The sequence below is a fragment of the Solanum tuberosum genome, unplaced genomic scaffold, assembly GCF_000226075.1.
Source record: "Solanum tuberosum cultivar DM 1-3 516 R44 unplaced genomic scaffold, SolTub_3.0 scf00250, whole genome shotgun sequence".
Taxonomy (NCBI): Eukaryota; Viridiplantae; Streptophyta; class Magnoliopsida; order Solanales; family Solanaceae; genus Solanum; species Solanum tuberosum.
Genome location: NW_006239183.1, coordinates 666,840 through 685,559, shown reverse-complemented (window position 1 = coordinate 685,559; position 18,720 = coordinate 666,840). Strand labels below are relative to the sequence as shown.

Here is an 18,720-nt window from a genome sequence, read left to right as displayed (position 1 = left end):
TTGCTTGGGGTGGGGGGGTGGGGGTGGGGGTTGTACTAGCAAAGTTTTGATTTTTTTGGAGTTTTTGCTTTCTGGGTTTGCTCTTTTTTGGCTTAACTAGTGAAAAGTAAGTTGCTTGATAGGAGTTTTGTTGATTTGCTGAAATGAGGGTATCATCATCTGGGTTCAATCCTCAGCAAGAGGAAGGTTTGTTTGTTATTATTTCTTGTTTTGGTGAACTTGAAGTGAAGCATTATTTGCAGTCATTAATGAGCATTTCATATTTTTATGTTTAATTATAGCAGCAGGGGAGAAGAAATGCTTGAATTCAGAGCTGTGGCACGCGTGTGCAGGACCACTAGTTTCACTTCCACCTGTAGGAAGCAGAGTTGTGTATTTTCCTCAAGGGCACAGTGAGCAGGTTAGTATTATATATTATGGTTCACATTGTAGCTCATTTAAGTTGAGGTGTTTGATATGGTTTAATTTCTTCATGTGATGTTTTGTAAAGCTTGCACTTCTACTTTTGGTTGTTTATTGGTGGCTAAATATAGTATGCTGCTGTTTTTGTCCATAAGCCATTGAATTCTCTTAAATTTTTTAGCAAACTGAGTTTTTTGAGATATTCTTCCTGTTTTAGCTTTAAGTAGCTCCAGGGTTATTCATATGAAACATGGATTTGAGTTTTGGACGCCATTTACAGGTTGCTGCCTCAACCAACAAGGAAGTAGATGCTCATATCCCTAATTATCCTGGTTTACCGCCTCAACTAATTTGTCAGCTTCACAACCTGACAATGCATGTAAGTTTGTTTTATGGCTGTGATGTGATATTTATGTACCTTTCTGTCGCAATGTATTCTAAACAGTTCTTAAATTACAGGCAGATGTTGAAACTGATGAAGTATATGCTCAAATGACATTGCAGCCACTAAGTCCAGTATGTCACTTCCTATCTTTTCAAATCAGTTTTAGTAATAATCTTCTGCTAATGGACTTACTCTATGTAGCAAGAGCAAAAGGATGTGTGCCTGTTACCAGCAGAACTTGGCATCCCGAGTAAACAACCAACCAACTATTTCTGCAAAACTTTGACGGCAAGTGACACCAGTACTCATGGTGGATTCTCTGTCCCTCGCCGAGCAGCAGAAAAAGTTTTCCCCCCTCTTGTAAGTCCCTTTAACAGAACCCATCAGCATTATGTTTTTCTTTTCCTTTTCTTTTTGGTCTTTTCTTTGTTATGTGTCATCAGCATTGGATTCTGTAGTATCCCTCTCTAGTGCTCAATGGTGTTCAACAATCTCATGATGAATGTTCTTTCTCTTTTCAGGATTACTCTCAGCAGCCACCCTGTCAAGAGTTGATTGCAAAAGATCTCCATGGGAATGAATGGAAATTCCGGCATATTTTTCGCGGTGAGTTTCTGTGCCATCTGGAGCTTAAAGGGAGTGGTAGTGTTTCGGTAGTTGGTACCATGATCCAAATGCACCTGAATGAAAAGCAAATTCAAGCTCGGGATTAGGGTGTTTGGTCTACTGCAGTATATGAACTTTAAAGTCACAACATTGAGCTGAGATGTTTATATCCTCATCATAATTACTGACTTGTCCTTCCAATTCAAACCCAAAAGAATATCTGCAGAGAGAGAGAGAGAGAGTAGGCCAGTGGATGAGTGACTTTAGTTCTGGGGAAGCAGATTTTCTTGACTAGTGAGGGTGTCAGTACGACACCTCATGCAGGGGCTATTTCCTCTTTTATCTTGTCAATTTAGCTTCCAAAGCCTTAAAGGCCCGACAAGAAGATGAAAATGCAAGAGGTTCTGATATCTGGTTCCTTTAATGTTAACTTTTTTCTGTTTTTGTTGTTTGGGAGGGGTTGGCCGGTATTGAAATCACATGTGAGTGTGTGAAGAGGTTCTAGATTGTATTTCTGAGCAATTTAGCTGGATGGTTCTTGGCTAATTTTAAGGCAAGAGAAGGCACTGGAGCTTAGTTGCATGCGTTACATCTTTGCTAACTTACAGTCCTTTAAAGCCATTTAGCCCGGAAGTTACCAGAGATGAGACATACTCTGGTAAAATGAACTAAAGATGTTATATTAGTAAGCTTTTTAAAATCAGACTGAAGCAACTATACTGAATCTAATGACTAGTGGAGCTGCTCTTGATGATTTAAGGGCCTTGAGGAATTCTACTTTACCTGTTTCAGCTTTTGCATCTCTTATTTTGAGGTGGAGGGAGTGATTTTAAAATCTGCAAACTCTGCATGTTTTCATTTATGAAAATGGGCATAAGCATTACCAGCACTAATTGGTTGCTCATGTTTAGGACAACCGAAGAGGCATCTATTGACAACCGGATGGAGTGTGTTTGTGAGTGCAAAGAGACTTGTTGCAGGCGATGCAGTCATCTTTATCTGGTATAAGATTCAGTCCTAATATTTCCTCATAAGATTCAGCTCCAACATCCGGAACTTTCAAATGATTTATATTTTTCTCAGATAAATTGCATATGTATTTTTAGCGCAGAATCACATTTGACCATATTAGTTGGATAATGGTTTGCAATTGAAGGAACTCACTCTCATATCTCCCACTCAAATGAGAATCTTCAAAAATTTAGAATTGATTTCAATCTTTTTACGTCAGTAACTTTTATCTGTGGACCTGCATCATTTTCTTTTTTGGATAAAGATAGCTGTGAACCTGCATCACGTATTGTGTGGTTTAACAGTAAATAGTTGGATAATCATTTGCAATTGAAGGAACTCACTCTCATTTCTCCCACTCAATTCGTGAGGATTTTATCTTTGCTCAAGTACTGCACCTTTTATCAGGAACGAAAACAATCAATTGCTTTTGGGGATTCGACGTGCTAATCGTCCTCAAACTGTCATGCCTTCTTCAGTCTTGTCAAGTGATAGCATGCACATTGGTCTCCTAGCTGCAGCGGCTCATGCAGCTGCAACTAATAGCCGCTTTACAATATTTTATAATCCAAGGTAAAAGTTGTTCCTTCTGTTTCATTTGCTAACAAAGTTGAGTCACATTTTACCTTTTAGTTTCATAATTTCAGGGCCAGCCCATCAGAGTTTGTCATACCTCTGGCTAAGTATGCTAAAGCAGTGTATCATACTCGAATATCTGTTGGTATGAGGTTCCGGATGCTGTTTGAAACAGAAGAATCAAGTGTCCGTAGGTAGGTCTTATCTTCTTGGACTTCCGTGTACTTTTTAAAGTAATTTGAATGAAAAGTTGACTTGCAGAGCCAGGTTTCTAGTAAAAGGGAGGGACATCTATGTGAAAAGGGAAGACTTTGGTGGGTAGTTAAAAAACATTTGTTAGAGCTTGGTCCTGAAGTTTTAGCTGATTTGGAGGCAGGGAAAGCTCTTGTAGGAAGAGAAAACAAACTTAGGAGATCAAAATCTCTGAGCTATTGTCTCCTCTCCTACCAAACAAAGATATCCAAGTACTTATACTGTAGTATGCTTACATGCAAAACCTAAATAGTACTATATTAATTGGGTGACTTTTCGATCATGTTTTAACAGTGTCCTATTTCCGAGAAAATAATGAATATGGTCTTGGAGGAAATCTGCTTGTTTATAGAAAGATAGGCCCTTGTTATCTTATCTCTTTTGAATACATGGAATGACTTGTGATGTCTAGTTGAACTTTCAAAAGCAATTCTTTGTCGACGGGCTGATTTCAGGATTGTTGGATCATATCAGTAGAAGAATAGGTTATATTAGCCCATCAACAAAGAATTGCTTTTGGAAGTTCAATCAATCATTCATGTATTCATAAGAGGTAAGATAGTAAGGACCCGCTTTTCTATAAACAAGAAGATTTCCTCCAAGACCATATCCATTATTTTCCAGAAAAAAAATTGAACACTTAATTTAAGGGCCAGCCGTAAACATATGCCTAACTAATGGAAAAAAGTACTGGAGTGGAAAATTTTCATATATTGCAACCCTTTTTGAGAAAAAGACACCAGATACATGCCGAAATGCTTAGTTCTCTAGTCTTAACCTCTCTGATTTGAGTTTATAATGAAGAACATAACCAAGCTTAAGTAAAGATTTTTGAGGTGCCAAATATGGCTGTTTGGTTCGTCTACTTAAATAAATGTCTTTCTTTGCCTTGAGAATACCAAATTTCTTGAAAACTTTGTTAGTATTTCAAAATTTTCATGCAGCCAGTGGAAAATTGATTCTGACCTGCTCCAAGTTCCCTCAATTCTCTCTCTCTCTCTCTCACTCACATACACACACATACACACACATGCACATTTTAATCATTTTAATATGTTTGGATTTAGGTACATGGGCACAATTACTGGCATCAGTGATTTAGATCCTGTTCGTTGGCCAAATTCACACTGGCGGTCTGTGAAGGTTAGTTCTATAACTGGTGGTCATTTGTATAAACTATAAAGTAATAGATAAACTAAATGCTACTGTATCTTAGCATAAATTTATAATTTTTCATGCGCCTTCTGGTACCTTCTGTATATAAATTATAATCTTTTGTAACTGTTCCTGTTGCAGGTTGGATGGGATGAATCAACTGCTGGAGAGAGGCAGCCCAGAGTTTCTCTGTGGGAAATTGAACCTCTGACAACATTTCCTATGTATCCTTCTCCTTTCTCCCTTAGGCTAAAGCGGCCTTGGCCATCTGGACTACCTTCTCTCCCTGGTAAGGTTTCTCCTTGCTTTTGTTGCCCAGGGAGACAAAATAAAATTTGGTTGTGTTCTAAATTTCAGTGGTTTGTTTACCTCTCATTCACTCAGGTTTCCCAAATGGTGATATGACTATGAATTCTCCACTCTCATGGCTGCGTGGTGACATGGGAGATCAAGGGATGCAGTCGCTTAATTTCCAGGGATTTGGTGTTACTCCGTTTATGCAACCAAGAATGGATGCTTCTATGTTAGGTTTGCAACCTGACATTCTGCAAACAATGGCAGCACTAGATCCATCGAAACTTGCAAATCAATCCCTTATGCAGTTCCAACATAGTATTCCTAACAGTTCAGCGCCTTTGAGTCAGAGTCAGATGTTGCAGCCTTCTCATTCACAGCAAAATCTGATCCAAGGCTTTTCAGAAAACCACTTAATATCTCAGGCGCAGATGCTTCAGCAGCAATTGCAGCGCCGTCAAAATTTTAATGATCAACAGCAATTGCTGCAGCCACAGCTTCAGCGGCACCAAGAAGTGAACTCGCAGTTTCAACATCAACAGCAAACTAAGACCATCTCCGGTCTCTCTCAGATGGCTTCAGCCACGCATCCCCATCTTTCTCATTTGCAAGTCCTAAGTTCAACTGGTTCCCCGCAAACCTTTTCTGATATACTGGGTAACCATGTCAATGCATCTAGTAATTCTAATATGCAAAGTCTGTTGAGTTCATTTTCCTGTGATGGAGCATCTACTGTCCTGAACGTGCATGAAACTCACCCTCTAGTGTCTTCGTCCTCATCATCAAAGCGAATTGCTCTAGAATCTCAGCTCCCTTCTCGGGTTACTCCATTTGTGGTGTCCCAGCCTGAGGATGTGATAGCGCACAATACTAAGGTCTCAGATCTTTCCTCTTTGCTGCCACCTTTTCCTAGCAGAGAATCGTTTTCTGATTATAGAGGAGTAGAAGATAGCCAAAGCAATGCACTCTATGGATTTACAGACTCTTTGAACATACTGCAGACCGGTATGTCCAACATGAAGGGTAGTAGTGGTGATAATGGATCTTTATCTATTCCTTATGCTACCTCTACCTTCACAAGTACTGTGGGCAATGAGTATCCCCTTAACTCAGACATGACAGCTTCAAGTTGTGTAGATGAATCAGGTTTCTTGCAGTCCTCCGAAAATGGGGACCAAGCAAACCCAACTAATAGAATCTTTGTGAAGGTGAGCTTATAAGCTTGTTTGATATACAATTCATTCTTTGTTTTCTGAATTGCATGGGCTAACACTATGTTTAGTTTAAAAGCTTTTAAAGAGGGAATGCTCTGCGTGCTATGTTGTTTCTCACGACATGTTTTTGGTAGGTTCAAAAATCAGGGTCCTTTGGACGGTCACTCGATATCTCCAAATTTAGCAGCTATCACGAACTTCGAAGTGAGCTTGCTCGCATGTTTGGGCTAGAAGGCTTGTTGGAGGACCCTGAGAGATCAGGCTGGCAGCTTGTAATTGTTGACCGAGAGAATGATGTCCTCCTCCTCGGTGACGATCCTTGGCAGTAAGAATTTGATCACTTCTTTTCTTTTACAAGCTTTCCACTACAACCTGTCTCTCTCCCCCTGCCCGGAGTCTCTTTCTATTTTTTTCCCGTTTTGTGGGGAGTAGGGGCTGGTCAAATTATAGCTCTAGACTCCCTGTCTCTCTCCCCCTGCCCCGAGCTCCCTTTTGGCCATAGATTTTGAAGTTGAAATTTGAAAATTTGAATTTTTAAAGTTGTGTTTGGACGTGCATTTTACTTGAAAAAAATATGTTTGAAGTTTTGCAAGAGGAAGGCCAGTTTTTGAGAACTTGAACATATTTGAAGATAAATTTTCAAAAACTACTCCCAAAATCTATGGCAGCATAGTTTCAAATTGCGAGTTTTTGGATATATATGACATATTCATCTTGCCATCTATTTAAATCAGTCTTTTGTTATGCTGACTCCAATGAATTATGGGGGATCAAGGTTCAAATCCTAGCAGAGGTGGCAAAAAGTTGGTGATTTCTGTTCATTGGTCAAAGTCTCGATGGATAGAATTATCCATTCATTGTCTGTGGAAGATAGTAGGTACCTGATATATTGGTTGAGGTGCATATAAGATGGCCAATGCAATTGTTATTGCAAAAGGAAAAAAGAGACGCTTGATTTTACATGTCAATCCCTATCATATCGGCTATATGAATCCTCTCTATCCATTTTGCTTCATTTTGAAATTCTTCATTGCTAAGTGACATCTCAAGAATCTTTTTCAGAACAAAAGGCAAAGTATTAGTTACTTTATGCTGGGTTTTAAAGCATTTTTCAGGTTCCACAGATTGGTTTTTCTGTTAGCCATTCAAAGATTAACATTAGAGTACTTTTTGGCGCGAGTATTATTAGGCTTAATATACTCAAGTTCCGTGGGCCAATTGTTGACATTTTGTACGACACATTATCATATCTCACTTATCTATGTCAGCAATTTTCTTTACACCTGATATATATGCACTGCATTTTGGATAATATTTGCACTTAAATGTATATTTTACTCCACACGTCTGTTTATTTTAGTATATCTAGTTCTTCCAAGTTTTGACCCATCTCTATCTTGCTTTAGGGAGTTTGTGAACAATGTTTGGTACATCAAGATACTTTCTCCACATGAAGTGCAGCAGATGGGGAAAGAGGGACTTGATCTTCCAAATGGCGTCCAAGCGCAGACGCAGACGCTTCCTGGCAATGTCAATGGATGTGATGACTATATGAACCAGAAGGGCTCCCGAAATACTATGAACGGGATACCGTTGGGGTCACTTGACTACTAATGACCATTAGTGTGACCTGCCTAAGGTAATTGTACTATATAGTTGCTGTTGCCCTTGGTTAATGTCTGCAAATTTTTTGTACCCTGTTGTGTCTTTAACTGTCATGTATCTTTTCTACCTAAAGACAAGGGCTAAGTCTCATTTGTAGCTTGTTATCCCAGATAAGTACAATGTAAATTATAATATTTTATTATTGATAAAGACTGGAACTACCTTCTAGTGATCAACTGCAGACATGTCAAGTTTGCTAATGTTCTCAAGTCTCATTTTTCTAGTATGAAAATCTTACCTCCCTGTTTCAATTTGTTTGTCTTAATTTCTTGTTTTGTCGGATTCAAAAAGTATATCTCTCTTTTGCCAATTCAATTTTTTATATGATATGTTTAAGATCACAAGATTAAAAAAATCATTTGGTACATTCTACAGAAAACAAATCCATTGAAGTCCCATAAGTGGAATTTAGGGAGGCAGAGTGTACAAATTTTACCCTTACCTTCGTAGAGATAGATAGATAGACTGTTTTTGAAAGACTCTGTTTGAGTAATGCATATTAGAGCAGTTATAAGGAATATACAAAAGTACTACTTATTTTAATTTATATAAAATTCAAAGTTTACTTTATTTTATTAAATTTCGTGTGAAGTGAAAATTAGATAAGTTCAAAAAATATTGATAAGATATTCTTTTGTAAGAATGACAACTATTTTATTCTTTTAACAGTATTCTTGATTAAAAAAGTGGAGGAACGACGGATTTCGAATAAAAATGAAGTTAAGAATTCATAAAATTATCAAGAATAAAATAACAAATATTTGGTCAAGTAATTACATCAAAGTCCTTTATTGGTAAAGTGTATAATTTATTGAAGAATGTATTGTAGGGTCCTCTTACTTTTGATTTAGCTGGATGCAGCTGTTTTCTATTCACCAAATGCATGGAGACACACTCGTCTTTGTCACATACTCACATTATAGGACTGATAGCACTAAATGCTACTATGACGTGTTAAAATTAGCTCATAAAAATATAACTTATTTAATTTGTTCAAGTTTGGATATATAAATTTATGACCATAATAATTCAGTTCATCTTAAAATTAGGTTGATTGTAGTTCTAATTGATCTATGATGAAATCTTATTAACATATTTTTCAAAAGGATATTCCTTTCGTTTTAATTTGCTTGGATGATATGTTAAGGACCATAAGATTAAATAATAATTTGGTTTATGTTACCTATTTTTAGCTTAATATCACAAAATTCAAAAGTTTTCTTTAGTTTCTTAAAATTGGTGAAATCAAGGGAGTACTTTTTACTATATCACCATTTGAATATAATAAATACAATGTCTTGAAAAATGTAATAGGAAAATAACTATAATTAATGATAAGGATAAACTATAAACTAAGTATAAAATTATTCATTAATTTCATAAAGTGGACATGTATCATCCCAAAATAGTATAATAGACCAATATTATTGAACGGAAAAAGTATTAAATAGTCATAATATTGAATTCAACATAAATTTTGAACAGATTATTAACTTAATCCATTTTGTCCCGCCCAAATTTAACTCAACTCATCATCTAACCCTTATCTGGAGATAGTTCAGCAAATAATTGTATGATTTTTACCTTTGTTATATTATTGAGAGGAAGAGGAAGGAAGTTAAACTTGAAAGTGAAAGGTCAAAGCTGTCCAAACTCCAATAGTCCTTGCACCAAGGAGGAAGGACTTATACACGGTACTTCTTCTATTTTATATTAATTGAATTTTTGAGTTAATATACACTTATTAAAAAAAATATTTAAAGAAATATAACTTAAATTATATTTTTCATTATTGTTTTTTGTGAAATCATAAATGCTCATTCCATTCACTTTTACTTGACACACCATTAAAAAATAATTATTGATATAAGTATTTTACCAAACTATCCCTGTTAGGTGATGTTTTGTACTAAGTCTTGGAAAATGATTTGAAGAAAGAGTATTTAATGTTGTGGGTAAACATGAAAAAATATAATTGTCTTTTCTTGATATGTCAAAAGTGACAAGTAAAAACAAAAATATATTTTTGGAAAAAGTAACAAGTAAAAGTGAATAGATGGAGTTTAACTTTGTAAGTAGTGTAATGTACCTCCTAAAAGATATTCTCTCCGTTTCTTTTTATATGTCATCCTTACTATAAATAATTGATCCATAATACTTGTCATTTTATAAAATCAATGTATAAATTACAATAATCTTCCTATTATACCCTTGATAGTTAATTAGTCTTGAAAATAGATATTTGACCAACCTAGGAACCTAATAAGTAATTAATGTTCATTGTAATTACTTCATGCATTGATTAATTACTCTCACCATTGCATTACTCTATAAAATCTGGTTTCGAAAAAGAAATATCAACAAACAAATTAAAAATTAAAGATGAATTTATTTTTCATTTATTAAAAAGTTGACTTCAAAAAAACATTAAATAAGAGTAAAATTGTAAACTTACTTAGTTTCTTAATGCAAGCGAAATCTAAAAAGGTGACATATAAAAAGAAATGGATGGGGTATCAAACTTCATTAAAGGAAAGGACAAATATGGGGGGAAAAATCAAACATATCTTAAACTTTGAACAATTCAATTATTTTGAAGCATGAAAAAAAGTCTCAAAAATTCAGTTAATATGAAATAGAGAGTGTAGTAATACAAATTCTTCTGACAAAAATATGTTATACTAGGGAATGGTTGTTGCAGCCTTAGTCACCACTAAAAAACACTCGTAACTTTTAGTGGCAATATATTTTGGGATTTTGTGGTGACTTTTATCGCCGCTAAAGGTTTAGTTCTTTTGTAGTGAATCCAAGATGACAACACTTAGGTGGAGGGATTAGTCCCATGTGGCTTGCCACGTCACTAAAAATTTGGGTAGTTAACTCTTGAGGGTATTTGTGGTCTCTTGGGATAACGGCGGGGTATTTTTGATCCCGAAATATAATGAAGGGTATAAGTGGTCTGTTTCGCATAGTTCAGGGGTATTTTTGACCATTTTCCCTATTTTATATAATAAATTACATATCATACCAATTTTAGAAAATTACATTATATTTAGCCTACTTATAGTATGTATGTCAACCAATGATATTATACCAATTTTGAAAAATATATACAGAAAATAACTAATTTTACAGAAAAATCATGGATTCACGAGCCTCATATTTTATCCTATAAATGCACCCTGAGAGCAAGACAACTTAGCATACAGATGCATAATATCGAAGAACATTCGCACACAACATGATATTGAAAACCTTTAGCTGAACATTGCTTGATTTTCAAAGCCAAAATTCATTTTTTGGAGTTTCACATTTTTACTTTCTAAGATACAATACAAAAGGGTGGAGAACAATAATAGTACTATAAACTAACAAGACTATTAAGATTTACAAAATTTCTAGCTTCATTTTGCAGTACTTTCTTATGTCTGAGATGCAGCACTTCCACTAATTATCAGTTTATCCAATTTTTCTCCTGACAAAATGCTCTCTTTTTCATCAATGTCGTCATCATCATCACCACCACTTCCATCATCATCGTCATACTCGTTTTCATCATTATCATTGATGTCACTGGGAATACTGTTGACTATCAGCTCGTTGGCACATCCTGTGATCTGCTTAGCTTCCATCTGTTCTTCTGATGTTTTTGCCAAGGACAAGAGAATGTTCTTTGCTTTTTGATCAGGAGAGACGCCGGAAGATGCCATTTCATTGAACCAAGCAACGGCACTGCCAAAATCCTTATTCCTGCCATACGCGTCCATGATTGTAGTGAAGATAGTTTGGTTAGCCTTGATACCATGGACCCGCATATCTTCATATTTCTCCATCATCTTTTCGAGGTCATTTGTTTTTGCATATCCCTTAATCAGTGTGCCATATGTAACAACATTGGGCTCCAATCCATCTTGCTTTATTCTTCTGAAAAATTTCTCTGCACCTTCCATATCTGATGCATTAATATAAGCTGATAGCATTGTTGTGTATGAGCAAAGGTCAGGGCTACATCTGCAAGGAAAGACGGAAAATCAAAAGTCTACTTGGAGGACTCCTTGGTCAGACCTCTAGTGCCGAAAAACAACGCATAGAAGTTTTTGAATAAATACAAATAGTAAAGTTAAAAGAAGTCTTCATGGAAATGTAAACAACACATCACCTGTCTCTACGCATGCTTTTGAAGACAGTCCGGGCCTGTTCTACCATTCCTGAGATAGCAAATGCATCTAGCAAGATGTTGTAAGACTTTTGTGTTGGCCTGAAAAAAGAGGTGCCCTCATATAACCCTTGTAATTAAAGGATACGAAAACACTGTGACTGGCTACAAAGCATCCATAGAAATATAACGTCATCTGGCATGAAGACAGAGAACATATATGTGTCTGAACTTGAGCTACTCTTGCTAAATCACTAAGCACCTGGCTTAAACACATCTCTTCTACCAGATGATTAAGTTTCAGTCAAAGCTTAAATGTAAGCAAGAAAGTTAATTGGTTTTCTTTCTGGAAAGTGCATTCTGGAGATAGAATGGGTCTCGTCTTTTAATGTGATTTCCTTCCAATCACTAGGAGGAAAATGGATAAGATATGTTAAACATGCTGGTAAGTAACTGGTCATGAGCAATTAGTTCCATATGATTGAAAGATCACAATGAACTGATCCTATTTGAATAGCTGCCTGGGTGTCTCATGCAGAGAATCATGTTTTGAAGCAGAGTATCTACTTTTGGTATAGGAAAGAAGGAAGCTGTAGGAGAGGAAAATGATGTAAAAATTTCATGGATATTCAGTAGTGTAAAGAACTCAATACCTGACACCAGCATCAAGCATTTCCTCAAAAACAGCTAGTGCCTCCTCTTCTCTTCTAGCCTTTCCATATGCACTAATGAGCAGTGCATAGCTAACAACATCAGGTCGAAGACCAGCTCTTTGCATCTAAAATTAGGCATTCGGTTCAAAATGTTAATCAAATTTCTATATATACAAAACTAAAAGCAACAACAATAACATACACAGTGTAATTCCATAGGTGGAGTCTAAGGAGGGTAGAGTGCACATAGACCTTACCCCTGCCTCATGGAGGTAGAGAGGCTGTTTCCAAAGACCCCTGGCTCAGGTAACACATCACAAAACTAAAAGCACAGAAGTGATTAACCAAATGTAAAACTGTCTGTGTCGATAAAGCTGAACAGATGTGCAAATTTATGAAGCCATTCCACGTGCCCATGATTTTCAAAACCAAACATGAAATCACAACTGAAACAGACAAATCTAATACTACAAATAATTTTGTAAATAAAGATCTCAAGTCCAGCAAACTTAGGAATTGTCCAGTGAAATATGTCTATAAAGGGGTAGCTTTTTGGTCAAAATTCTGCAATGGGCTTAAACCCCTGCAGGTTAATTTTATTGTCAATAGGTTCTTGAATCAAATATGTTAACAACAAATCAATTCTTCATCCTTAACCAAGAGGTCTCAGGTTCGAGTCCCCTTGGGTACGGAGTCGCCTTTGTTAGGGAGTGCTTTACCCCCCAATGTGGGACTTCCCGGCACGAATCCGGATTTAGTCAGGCTCCAATGTGGGTATTAGACACCGGATGGGAAACCAAAAAAAAAAACAAAACAAATCAATTCAATAAATTCTTGAATAAAATAAGTTACATAAACTATCTGTGACACAGAAACATGAAGTGTTCAAAACCTTATAAGAAATTAGCAAGAATTTGACGTTCTTAAAAGACCTCTAATATTTCAAATTTAAAATGCACTGTAATACTATTGCATCAGGGACTAATACAGAAAACTAATGCTAACTGCTGAGGGGAAAAAACCTATAATAGCATAAATACATTTTCTTGATAGGAAGCAACACATCGAGCACTTAAGGAGTTGTTCCAGCATACCTAATGATAATTTCCCGAATAAAGCAGAACCTATAAATAATTTGCAATTTACCTGATCATATATGTTTGCAACCTCCTTATAGTTGGTCTCAAATGACATCAAACTGTTGTAAGTAACTGTATTTTGTGGAATTCCTCGCTCGGCCATCAAAGAAAATAGATGACGGGCTTTTTCATATTTTCCTGCCTTCTTATACATATAGATCATCATGTGGAACATTTTCTGGTCTGGTTTTAGAGGAGGTGCATCCATATCCATAAGGGCTTCAAAGACTTCTTGAGCTTCATTAAATTTGTCACCCTGCATTAACTCCTTCATTAGCAAGATACTTAAACTTACATAAACCAGTCTAGGCACAGAAATTCACATGGACCCGAGGAACTTTATATAAATGAATAAAGGAACTAGAGAATCAAATTTTTTTCCTCGGATTCTTGAGTTAATCTAAAGATTTTTTACCCCACATAAACACTGCATGTAGAACTACTTCTTTCTTATATATCGTTGCCTGTTTTTATTCCCGGTTAATAATCCTTTGACATTAGCAGATATGGTTCCTCCAAAAATAGAATGCTGTAAAACCACAACCAATCTTAGATTGAGAGCGGAATAAGATTCTACAGTTATCAAAGAAACGTCATTCGCTACTACATTTTCTCAATCTTCTTGATTTCTTATTCCTCATTAAGCATGAAGGGTGCTCAGGTTCAGTTCAGTCAACCTTTTCCTTTATTCTAGTACCAAACCAGCATCAGCTATTCAAAACCACACAAAGGTTTCAGAAATAATTACTTTTGGTTTGTTTTGGAGGCACCATTTCAGTTTGACTTGGTGTAGTGGTTTTAAAACTATCTTTTTCCCTCCACAATTAATTACATCTAGAAAATTGATAAACTTTAAACTACACAAGGCTTCATAGTACCCACTATCAAAATCTGAACTTAAAAATTCAGACAAGGGAAAAACATCCGACAACTAGTTTCAATTACCCAGGAAAAACAAAGATACAAGAAGATTGTATACAACAAAAAGATTTTATCAATAAAAAGACAACAATTAATTTGAATAATTGGAGAAACAAAATCAAGATTTTGGGTGCTTTTGGTATGGAACCTTATTGTCGAACCTGCTAAAGTATAACTACTGCTACCACTACTAAGTACCGATTGCCTGCATGACACTTCATCTTATTTCAGTAGATACTCTTTGAAAAGATTTCTTTGATGATCTTTGTCAACGCCCCGTAACTTAAGGAAATCCATCAATTAATAAACTTTCATTTGATCACTTCTCTTTTCCTTGGAATACTTGGTTGGCCATAAAAGTATGTATCATATGGTAATGGCAAACAAGGTCTACATCATCCCCTTTTATCACTTTCAATCATGACATTGTTTGAACCTACTAACCAATTCCATTTAAATAAATGACTATAGTAACTAGGTAAGTTTTGGCAAGGGAACAAACAACAAGAGTCATTGACTATATAATCAACAGATTTAGAAAGACTAGAATTTTCAGATATTGTTCAGAAGAAGGGTGGGATTTTTCGAAAAGCAGAAAGCCAGAGGAAGTAAACAAAAAATGCTCTATTATGGGACATTTTGTTTCTCTTTCCTCTAATTAGTACTGTCATTGTTAAACATCCTTACTTGAGGATATGGAGAAGCATAAGACACAAAAAAGTCTAGTCAACATCTGCATCTCGAAGTGTTTCTTTGAACTGCTAAATCAACTCCTCTGGATTAGTCTATTTGACATAAATAAAATGTCCAGATCAAAATCTTAGGTCTAAAGATTCATACAGAAATATCGTTAATGGTCATTTTTTAACAAATAATGTAAGAATATTATTAACAATCTTGATCTTGAGCTTCAGCCAAATGAACAGATCTTCTCAGAATCATTACCAACACTCATCTCACAGGATGTTAAAGAATAACACATCCCATCTGATCAGTCAGCGATTAATTCTCTATTCTTCCATTTTATCAAGTTTTTCTTCTCATTCTACCAGTTAATGGTCGCGGAACTTACAGATGGACCTTTTGCCTGTTAAATAAATATCAAGCAATTTTCCATTTTAAGATTGCAGCAATCGTTATTAATCCAATTCCATTATGTAGTCCTGGCTGCAAGATACTGGATCTATCTTGCACATGAAAATCATGATTTTGTCATTCCAAAGCGAAGCATCATTCCAGCCAATGTATGGTACAAATGTTCTTTTCCACCACAGCAAGTCGTCAGTCTTTACAACTTCACACTTGAAGTCTTCTCCGAGTTATTTGTTCTAAAAGTTGGATGAATCAATAAACCAAATTATAATAGCCTAACCGAGTCACACAACATGCTCAATTCAATTGACAAGTAAATTTTAGTTTTACAGTAGTGCACATAAAATTTCATAGTTATGTTCAGCCATTGTCATTCGCCTTCTTATATCTTTAATAATTGAGCTCCTAAGTCTAACTACTTCCGTTGTATAGTTTGCTACATTACCTCAACAAAGATTTTGAGAATGATTTGGTATGTAATGGCAGAAGGTTCAGGGCCTGAAGTTTGCATTCTCCGAAATATCGCTTCTGCCTTGGCGTACTGACCTCCTTTTCCATATGCCTCCATCAGAGCAGTGTGAGATATCACATTGGCAGGATAGCCCTTCTTATTCATGTAGCCTAAAATCCTTTCAGCTTTACTGAAGTCCCCTTGCTTCCCGTAGGCCGTAATAAGCATCAGAAAGTCCATCTCATTAAAATCCCACCAATGCTGAGTTCGAAGCCATTCAAGAATCTACAACGGAAACAACAGATTAGACTAAAAGGAATCAAGAAGCAAAGTATGAATAGCTGAGTATTGGCTATAGTCTGCATAAAGGAAGACAGCTGAAGTAAAACCTTAAACGACATGCTAGAGAGAAGAGTCCAAACCTCACTAACAAGGTTCCACTTCTTAAGCTGCTTAAATCTAACCAAGCTTCCAAGAACAAGGTTCTTTGGAAGAGCCTGGTTCTTGTCCCTCTGGGTTCTCAGCACTGAAACAGCAGAACCAGCTTCTTCAATTTCATTCATCATCTTTCTCCAGTTTTTCTGGTCTGCTTCATCCTCAGTACTCTTGAAAACCTCTACTTTCCTCCTCTTCTGCATGAACTTTCTTGGCGTCAGCATGCCTTGACACACCACTTCAGCTCTTTTACATATTTTAACATTTGTGTTCAATGAATTCTCACCACTATTTGATTTACTGCATTAGAAATGACGGTGTTTTGCTAAGCACAACTTCACAACATGGAATTAAAACTGAAATCCAAAGACAGCCCTTTAAATCCAACATTGTCATATATGTACCAAAATTGCACAAACTGCAAAAATCTTACGTTTCTTTGCAGTAAAAATAAAGGGTAACAGCTAAAAGAATCAGGTATAAGATTCAAGAACCACTTAACACAGCTATCTTAGTTCAATAGAGCCATAACTTGGCAGAGGTTGGATAGGGTCAGCGCACACTGTTAACAACTAAAAGTAAGACAAAATCAAACCTTTTATCCAATAAATCTTGAAAGATAATATTTTTTTGGTAAATTTAACATTTCTCAACTATTTCATACAAATCCAATTCTAAATAGCAAACAAATAAGGCCCAGAATTAAAAGAAACAACAACAGGGGATATTCAATTTTCTCAACACCCAGCTTGAACCCTTTTGAAATAAGAAAATTCCCAAATTGGTGAGCCAATAAACCCTTTAGTACATATAAGATTTTACAATATGAAGCACCCCCACAAGAGAGAAATGAGTAAATAATAAGAAAAAGCATACCTCCAAAGAGAAGAGGATGAAGGAGAAATGAATGGTTTGAGGAAAACCATCATTGTTTGAGGCATTTACAATTTACAATTTGGTTCCCCTTCACCTTCACTGCACTACAAGACTCCAATGCTCATTCTCATAGAGTTGAACGGATATTTCTTCTCATTTTATTTATCCTACTTTTTAAAGCTAAGCACATAATACTGTTTAGTTTTAAATTTCAGAAAAGGGTCAAACATAATTCAGTATTATCTAAGTTTAAATATATACTCTCTTATTTATTTATTTAACTAAAACTAATTCTCAATTCATTTTTTTTACCTTACTTTTATCTTTAAAAATAATAATCTTCTTTTTTAAAAAAAAAAAATATTGTTTTTTTATTATGTGACATTTTCCTATTGAATAAAATTAAATTTCTAACGTATTAGATTTTCTTGAGGCACCCCAATTCATATAAACCCATTTATGGGTCTTTAAATTAATTGGGTTTAAGGGATTTTGTGGATATGAATGGGGCGCATTAATAATTTTCTAAAAAATGTAAGTTATAAAGGTAAAAATAGGTCAAAAAGATTAATCTAAGGATATTTTTAAATAAATAAGTGGGCATGGGTGACATAAAACTAAATTAAGAAAATCCATTTCAATTTTAAATATTTGTTTCTAATTAAAAAAACTCGTTTCAATTATTTTACTTGATTTTAAAGATGGTGAAATTACGTGGGTTATTTATGTGGGAGGGGAATCAAATTGTTTTAAAAAATAATTAGATGGGTTTTAATTAAAATCGAGGCACGTTTTATAAGAAAAAAAAATTGATGCAGCTTCACCGATTACTTTTCATAAAAATACAAAGAAAATCTCAAAAAGAAATTCTTATTTTAAAAAACTAAATGTTTGACCGTCAATTTTTTTTGTTTTTTTTTTTTACAAAAACATCAATTTTAAAATGCAAAACTGCAGTTAAAAAGCATAAATAAAAATTAAAAAAAATCATGTTTTGTATTTTAATGGTACAGAAAAAAAAAACTTTGAAAGATTAATATGAAATAAGATTGAGATAGAGTGCAAAAATAAAAATTGTGGGCAAGTTAGACTGTCTATGTACTTTGGCCACTTTTAGGGTGTGTTTGGTATGAAGGAAAATGTTTTCCATGGAAAATGTTTTCCTAGAAAATGTTTTCCTGGAAAACAAGTTGATTTTTGACTTATTTTCTCATGTTTGGTTGGAGAGTAGAAAATATTTTCCGAAAAAGATTTTTAGTATTTGATTTATGAATGAAAAAATATTTTTGAGAAATATCTTTTTTTTTATTAGAGTAGAAAATAATTTTTGAAATTGAATTTTTTTTTAAAAAACAAACTTAAATTTTTTCTGGGGTGTGGTAGGGGGTGGGTGAGGGGGAGTCGAGGGTAGGGGTGAAAAAATGAAATTTTGAAATT

The 18,720-nt window shown here is 35.1% G+C and overlaps 2 protein-coding genes across 4 annotated transcripts; one reads left to right on the top strand and one right to left on the bottom strand.

The window, feature by feature from the left end:
- Window positions 1-23: 23 nt before the first annotated feature.
- Window positions 24-7,775, top strand: LOC102606235 (auxin response factor 6-like). 2 transcript variants are annotated; one of them, XM_006357831.2, is made up of 14 exons: window positions 24-186; window positions 285-400; window positions 683-781; window positions 862-918; window positions 989-1,147; window positions 1,309-1,393; window positions 2,305-2,395; window positions 2,813-2,977; window positions 3,052-3,174; window positions 4,300-4,375; window positions 4,529-4,676; window positions 4,772-5,889; window positions 6,030-6,220; window positions 7,302-7,775. In XM_006357831.2, the coding sequence occupies exons 1-14, from the start codon at window positions 144-146 to the stop codon at window positions 7,507-7,509; spliced, it is 2,679 nt and encodes an 892-aa protein (XP_006357893.1). In that variant the 5' UTR covers window positions 24-143; the 3' UTR covers window positions 7,510-7,775. The 2 variants fall into 2 exon arrangements, with proteins under 2 accessions (XP_006357893.1, XP_006357892.1); XM_006357830.2 differs by having other exon boundaries at window positions 282-400.
- Window positions 7,776-10,805: 3,030 nt separating this feature from the next.
- On the bottom strand, window positions 10,806-17,452 carry LOC102605894 (pentatricopeptide repeat-containing protein At3g59040). 2 transcript variants are annotated; one of them, XM_006357829.2, is made up of 7 exons: window positions 17,284-17,452; window positions 16,395-16,707; window positions 15,967-16,257; window positions 13,516-13,764; window positions 12,370-12,494; window positions 11,720-11,818; window positions 10,806-11,571 (listed from the first exon to the last, which is right to left on the bottom strand). In XM_006357829.2, the coding sequence occupies exons 1-7, from the start codon at window positions 17,346-17,348 to the stop codon at window positions 10,983-10,985; spliced, it is 1,731 nt and encodes a 576-aa protein (XP_006357891.1). In that variant the 5' UTR covers window positions 17,349-17,452; the 3' UTR covers window positions 10,806-10,982. The 2 variants fall into 2 exon arrangements, with proteins under 2 accessions (XP_006357891.1, XP_015169145.1); XM_015313659.1 differs by having other exon boundaries at window positions 16,395-16,763; window positions 17,284-17,372.
- Between the last annotated feature and the right edge of the window lie 1,268 nt (window positions 17,453-18,720).

Coding starts and splice junctions, on each gene's coding strand:
- LOC102606235 (XM_006357830.2), top strand. CDS start 144: ATGAGGGTATCATCATCTGGGTTCAATCCTCAGCAAGAGGAAG. Junction 1,394..2,304: donor ATTCCGGCATATTTTTCGCG/GTGAGTTTCTGT, acceptor GCTCATGTTTAG/GACAACCGAAGAGGCATCTA. Junction 3,175..4,299: donor GAAGAATCAAGTGTCCGTAG/GTAGGTCTTATC, acceptor GTTTGGATTTAG/GTACATGGGCACAATTACTG.
- LOC102605894 (XM_006357829.2), bottom strand. CDS start 17,348: ATGCCTCAAACAATGATGGTTTTCCTCAAACCATTCATTTCTCCTTCA. Junction 13,765..15,966: donor TTCTCAAAATCTTTGTTGAG/GTAATGTAGCAA, acceptor GAGTTAATGCAG/GGTGACAAATTTAATGAAGC. Junction 11,819..12,369: donor ATGCTTGATGCTGGTGTCAG/GTATTGAGTTCT, acceptor CTCTTTTTTCAG/GCCAACACAAAAGTCTTACA.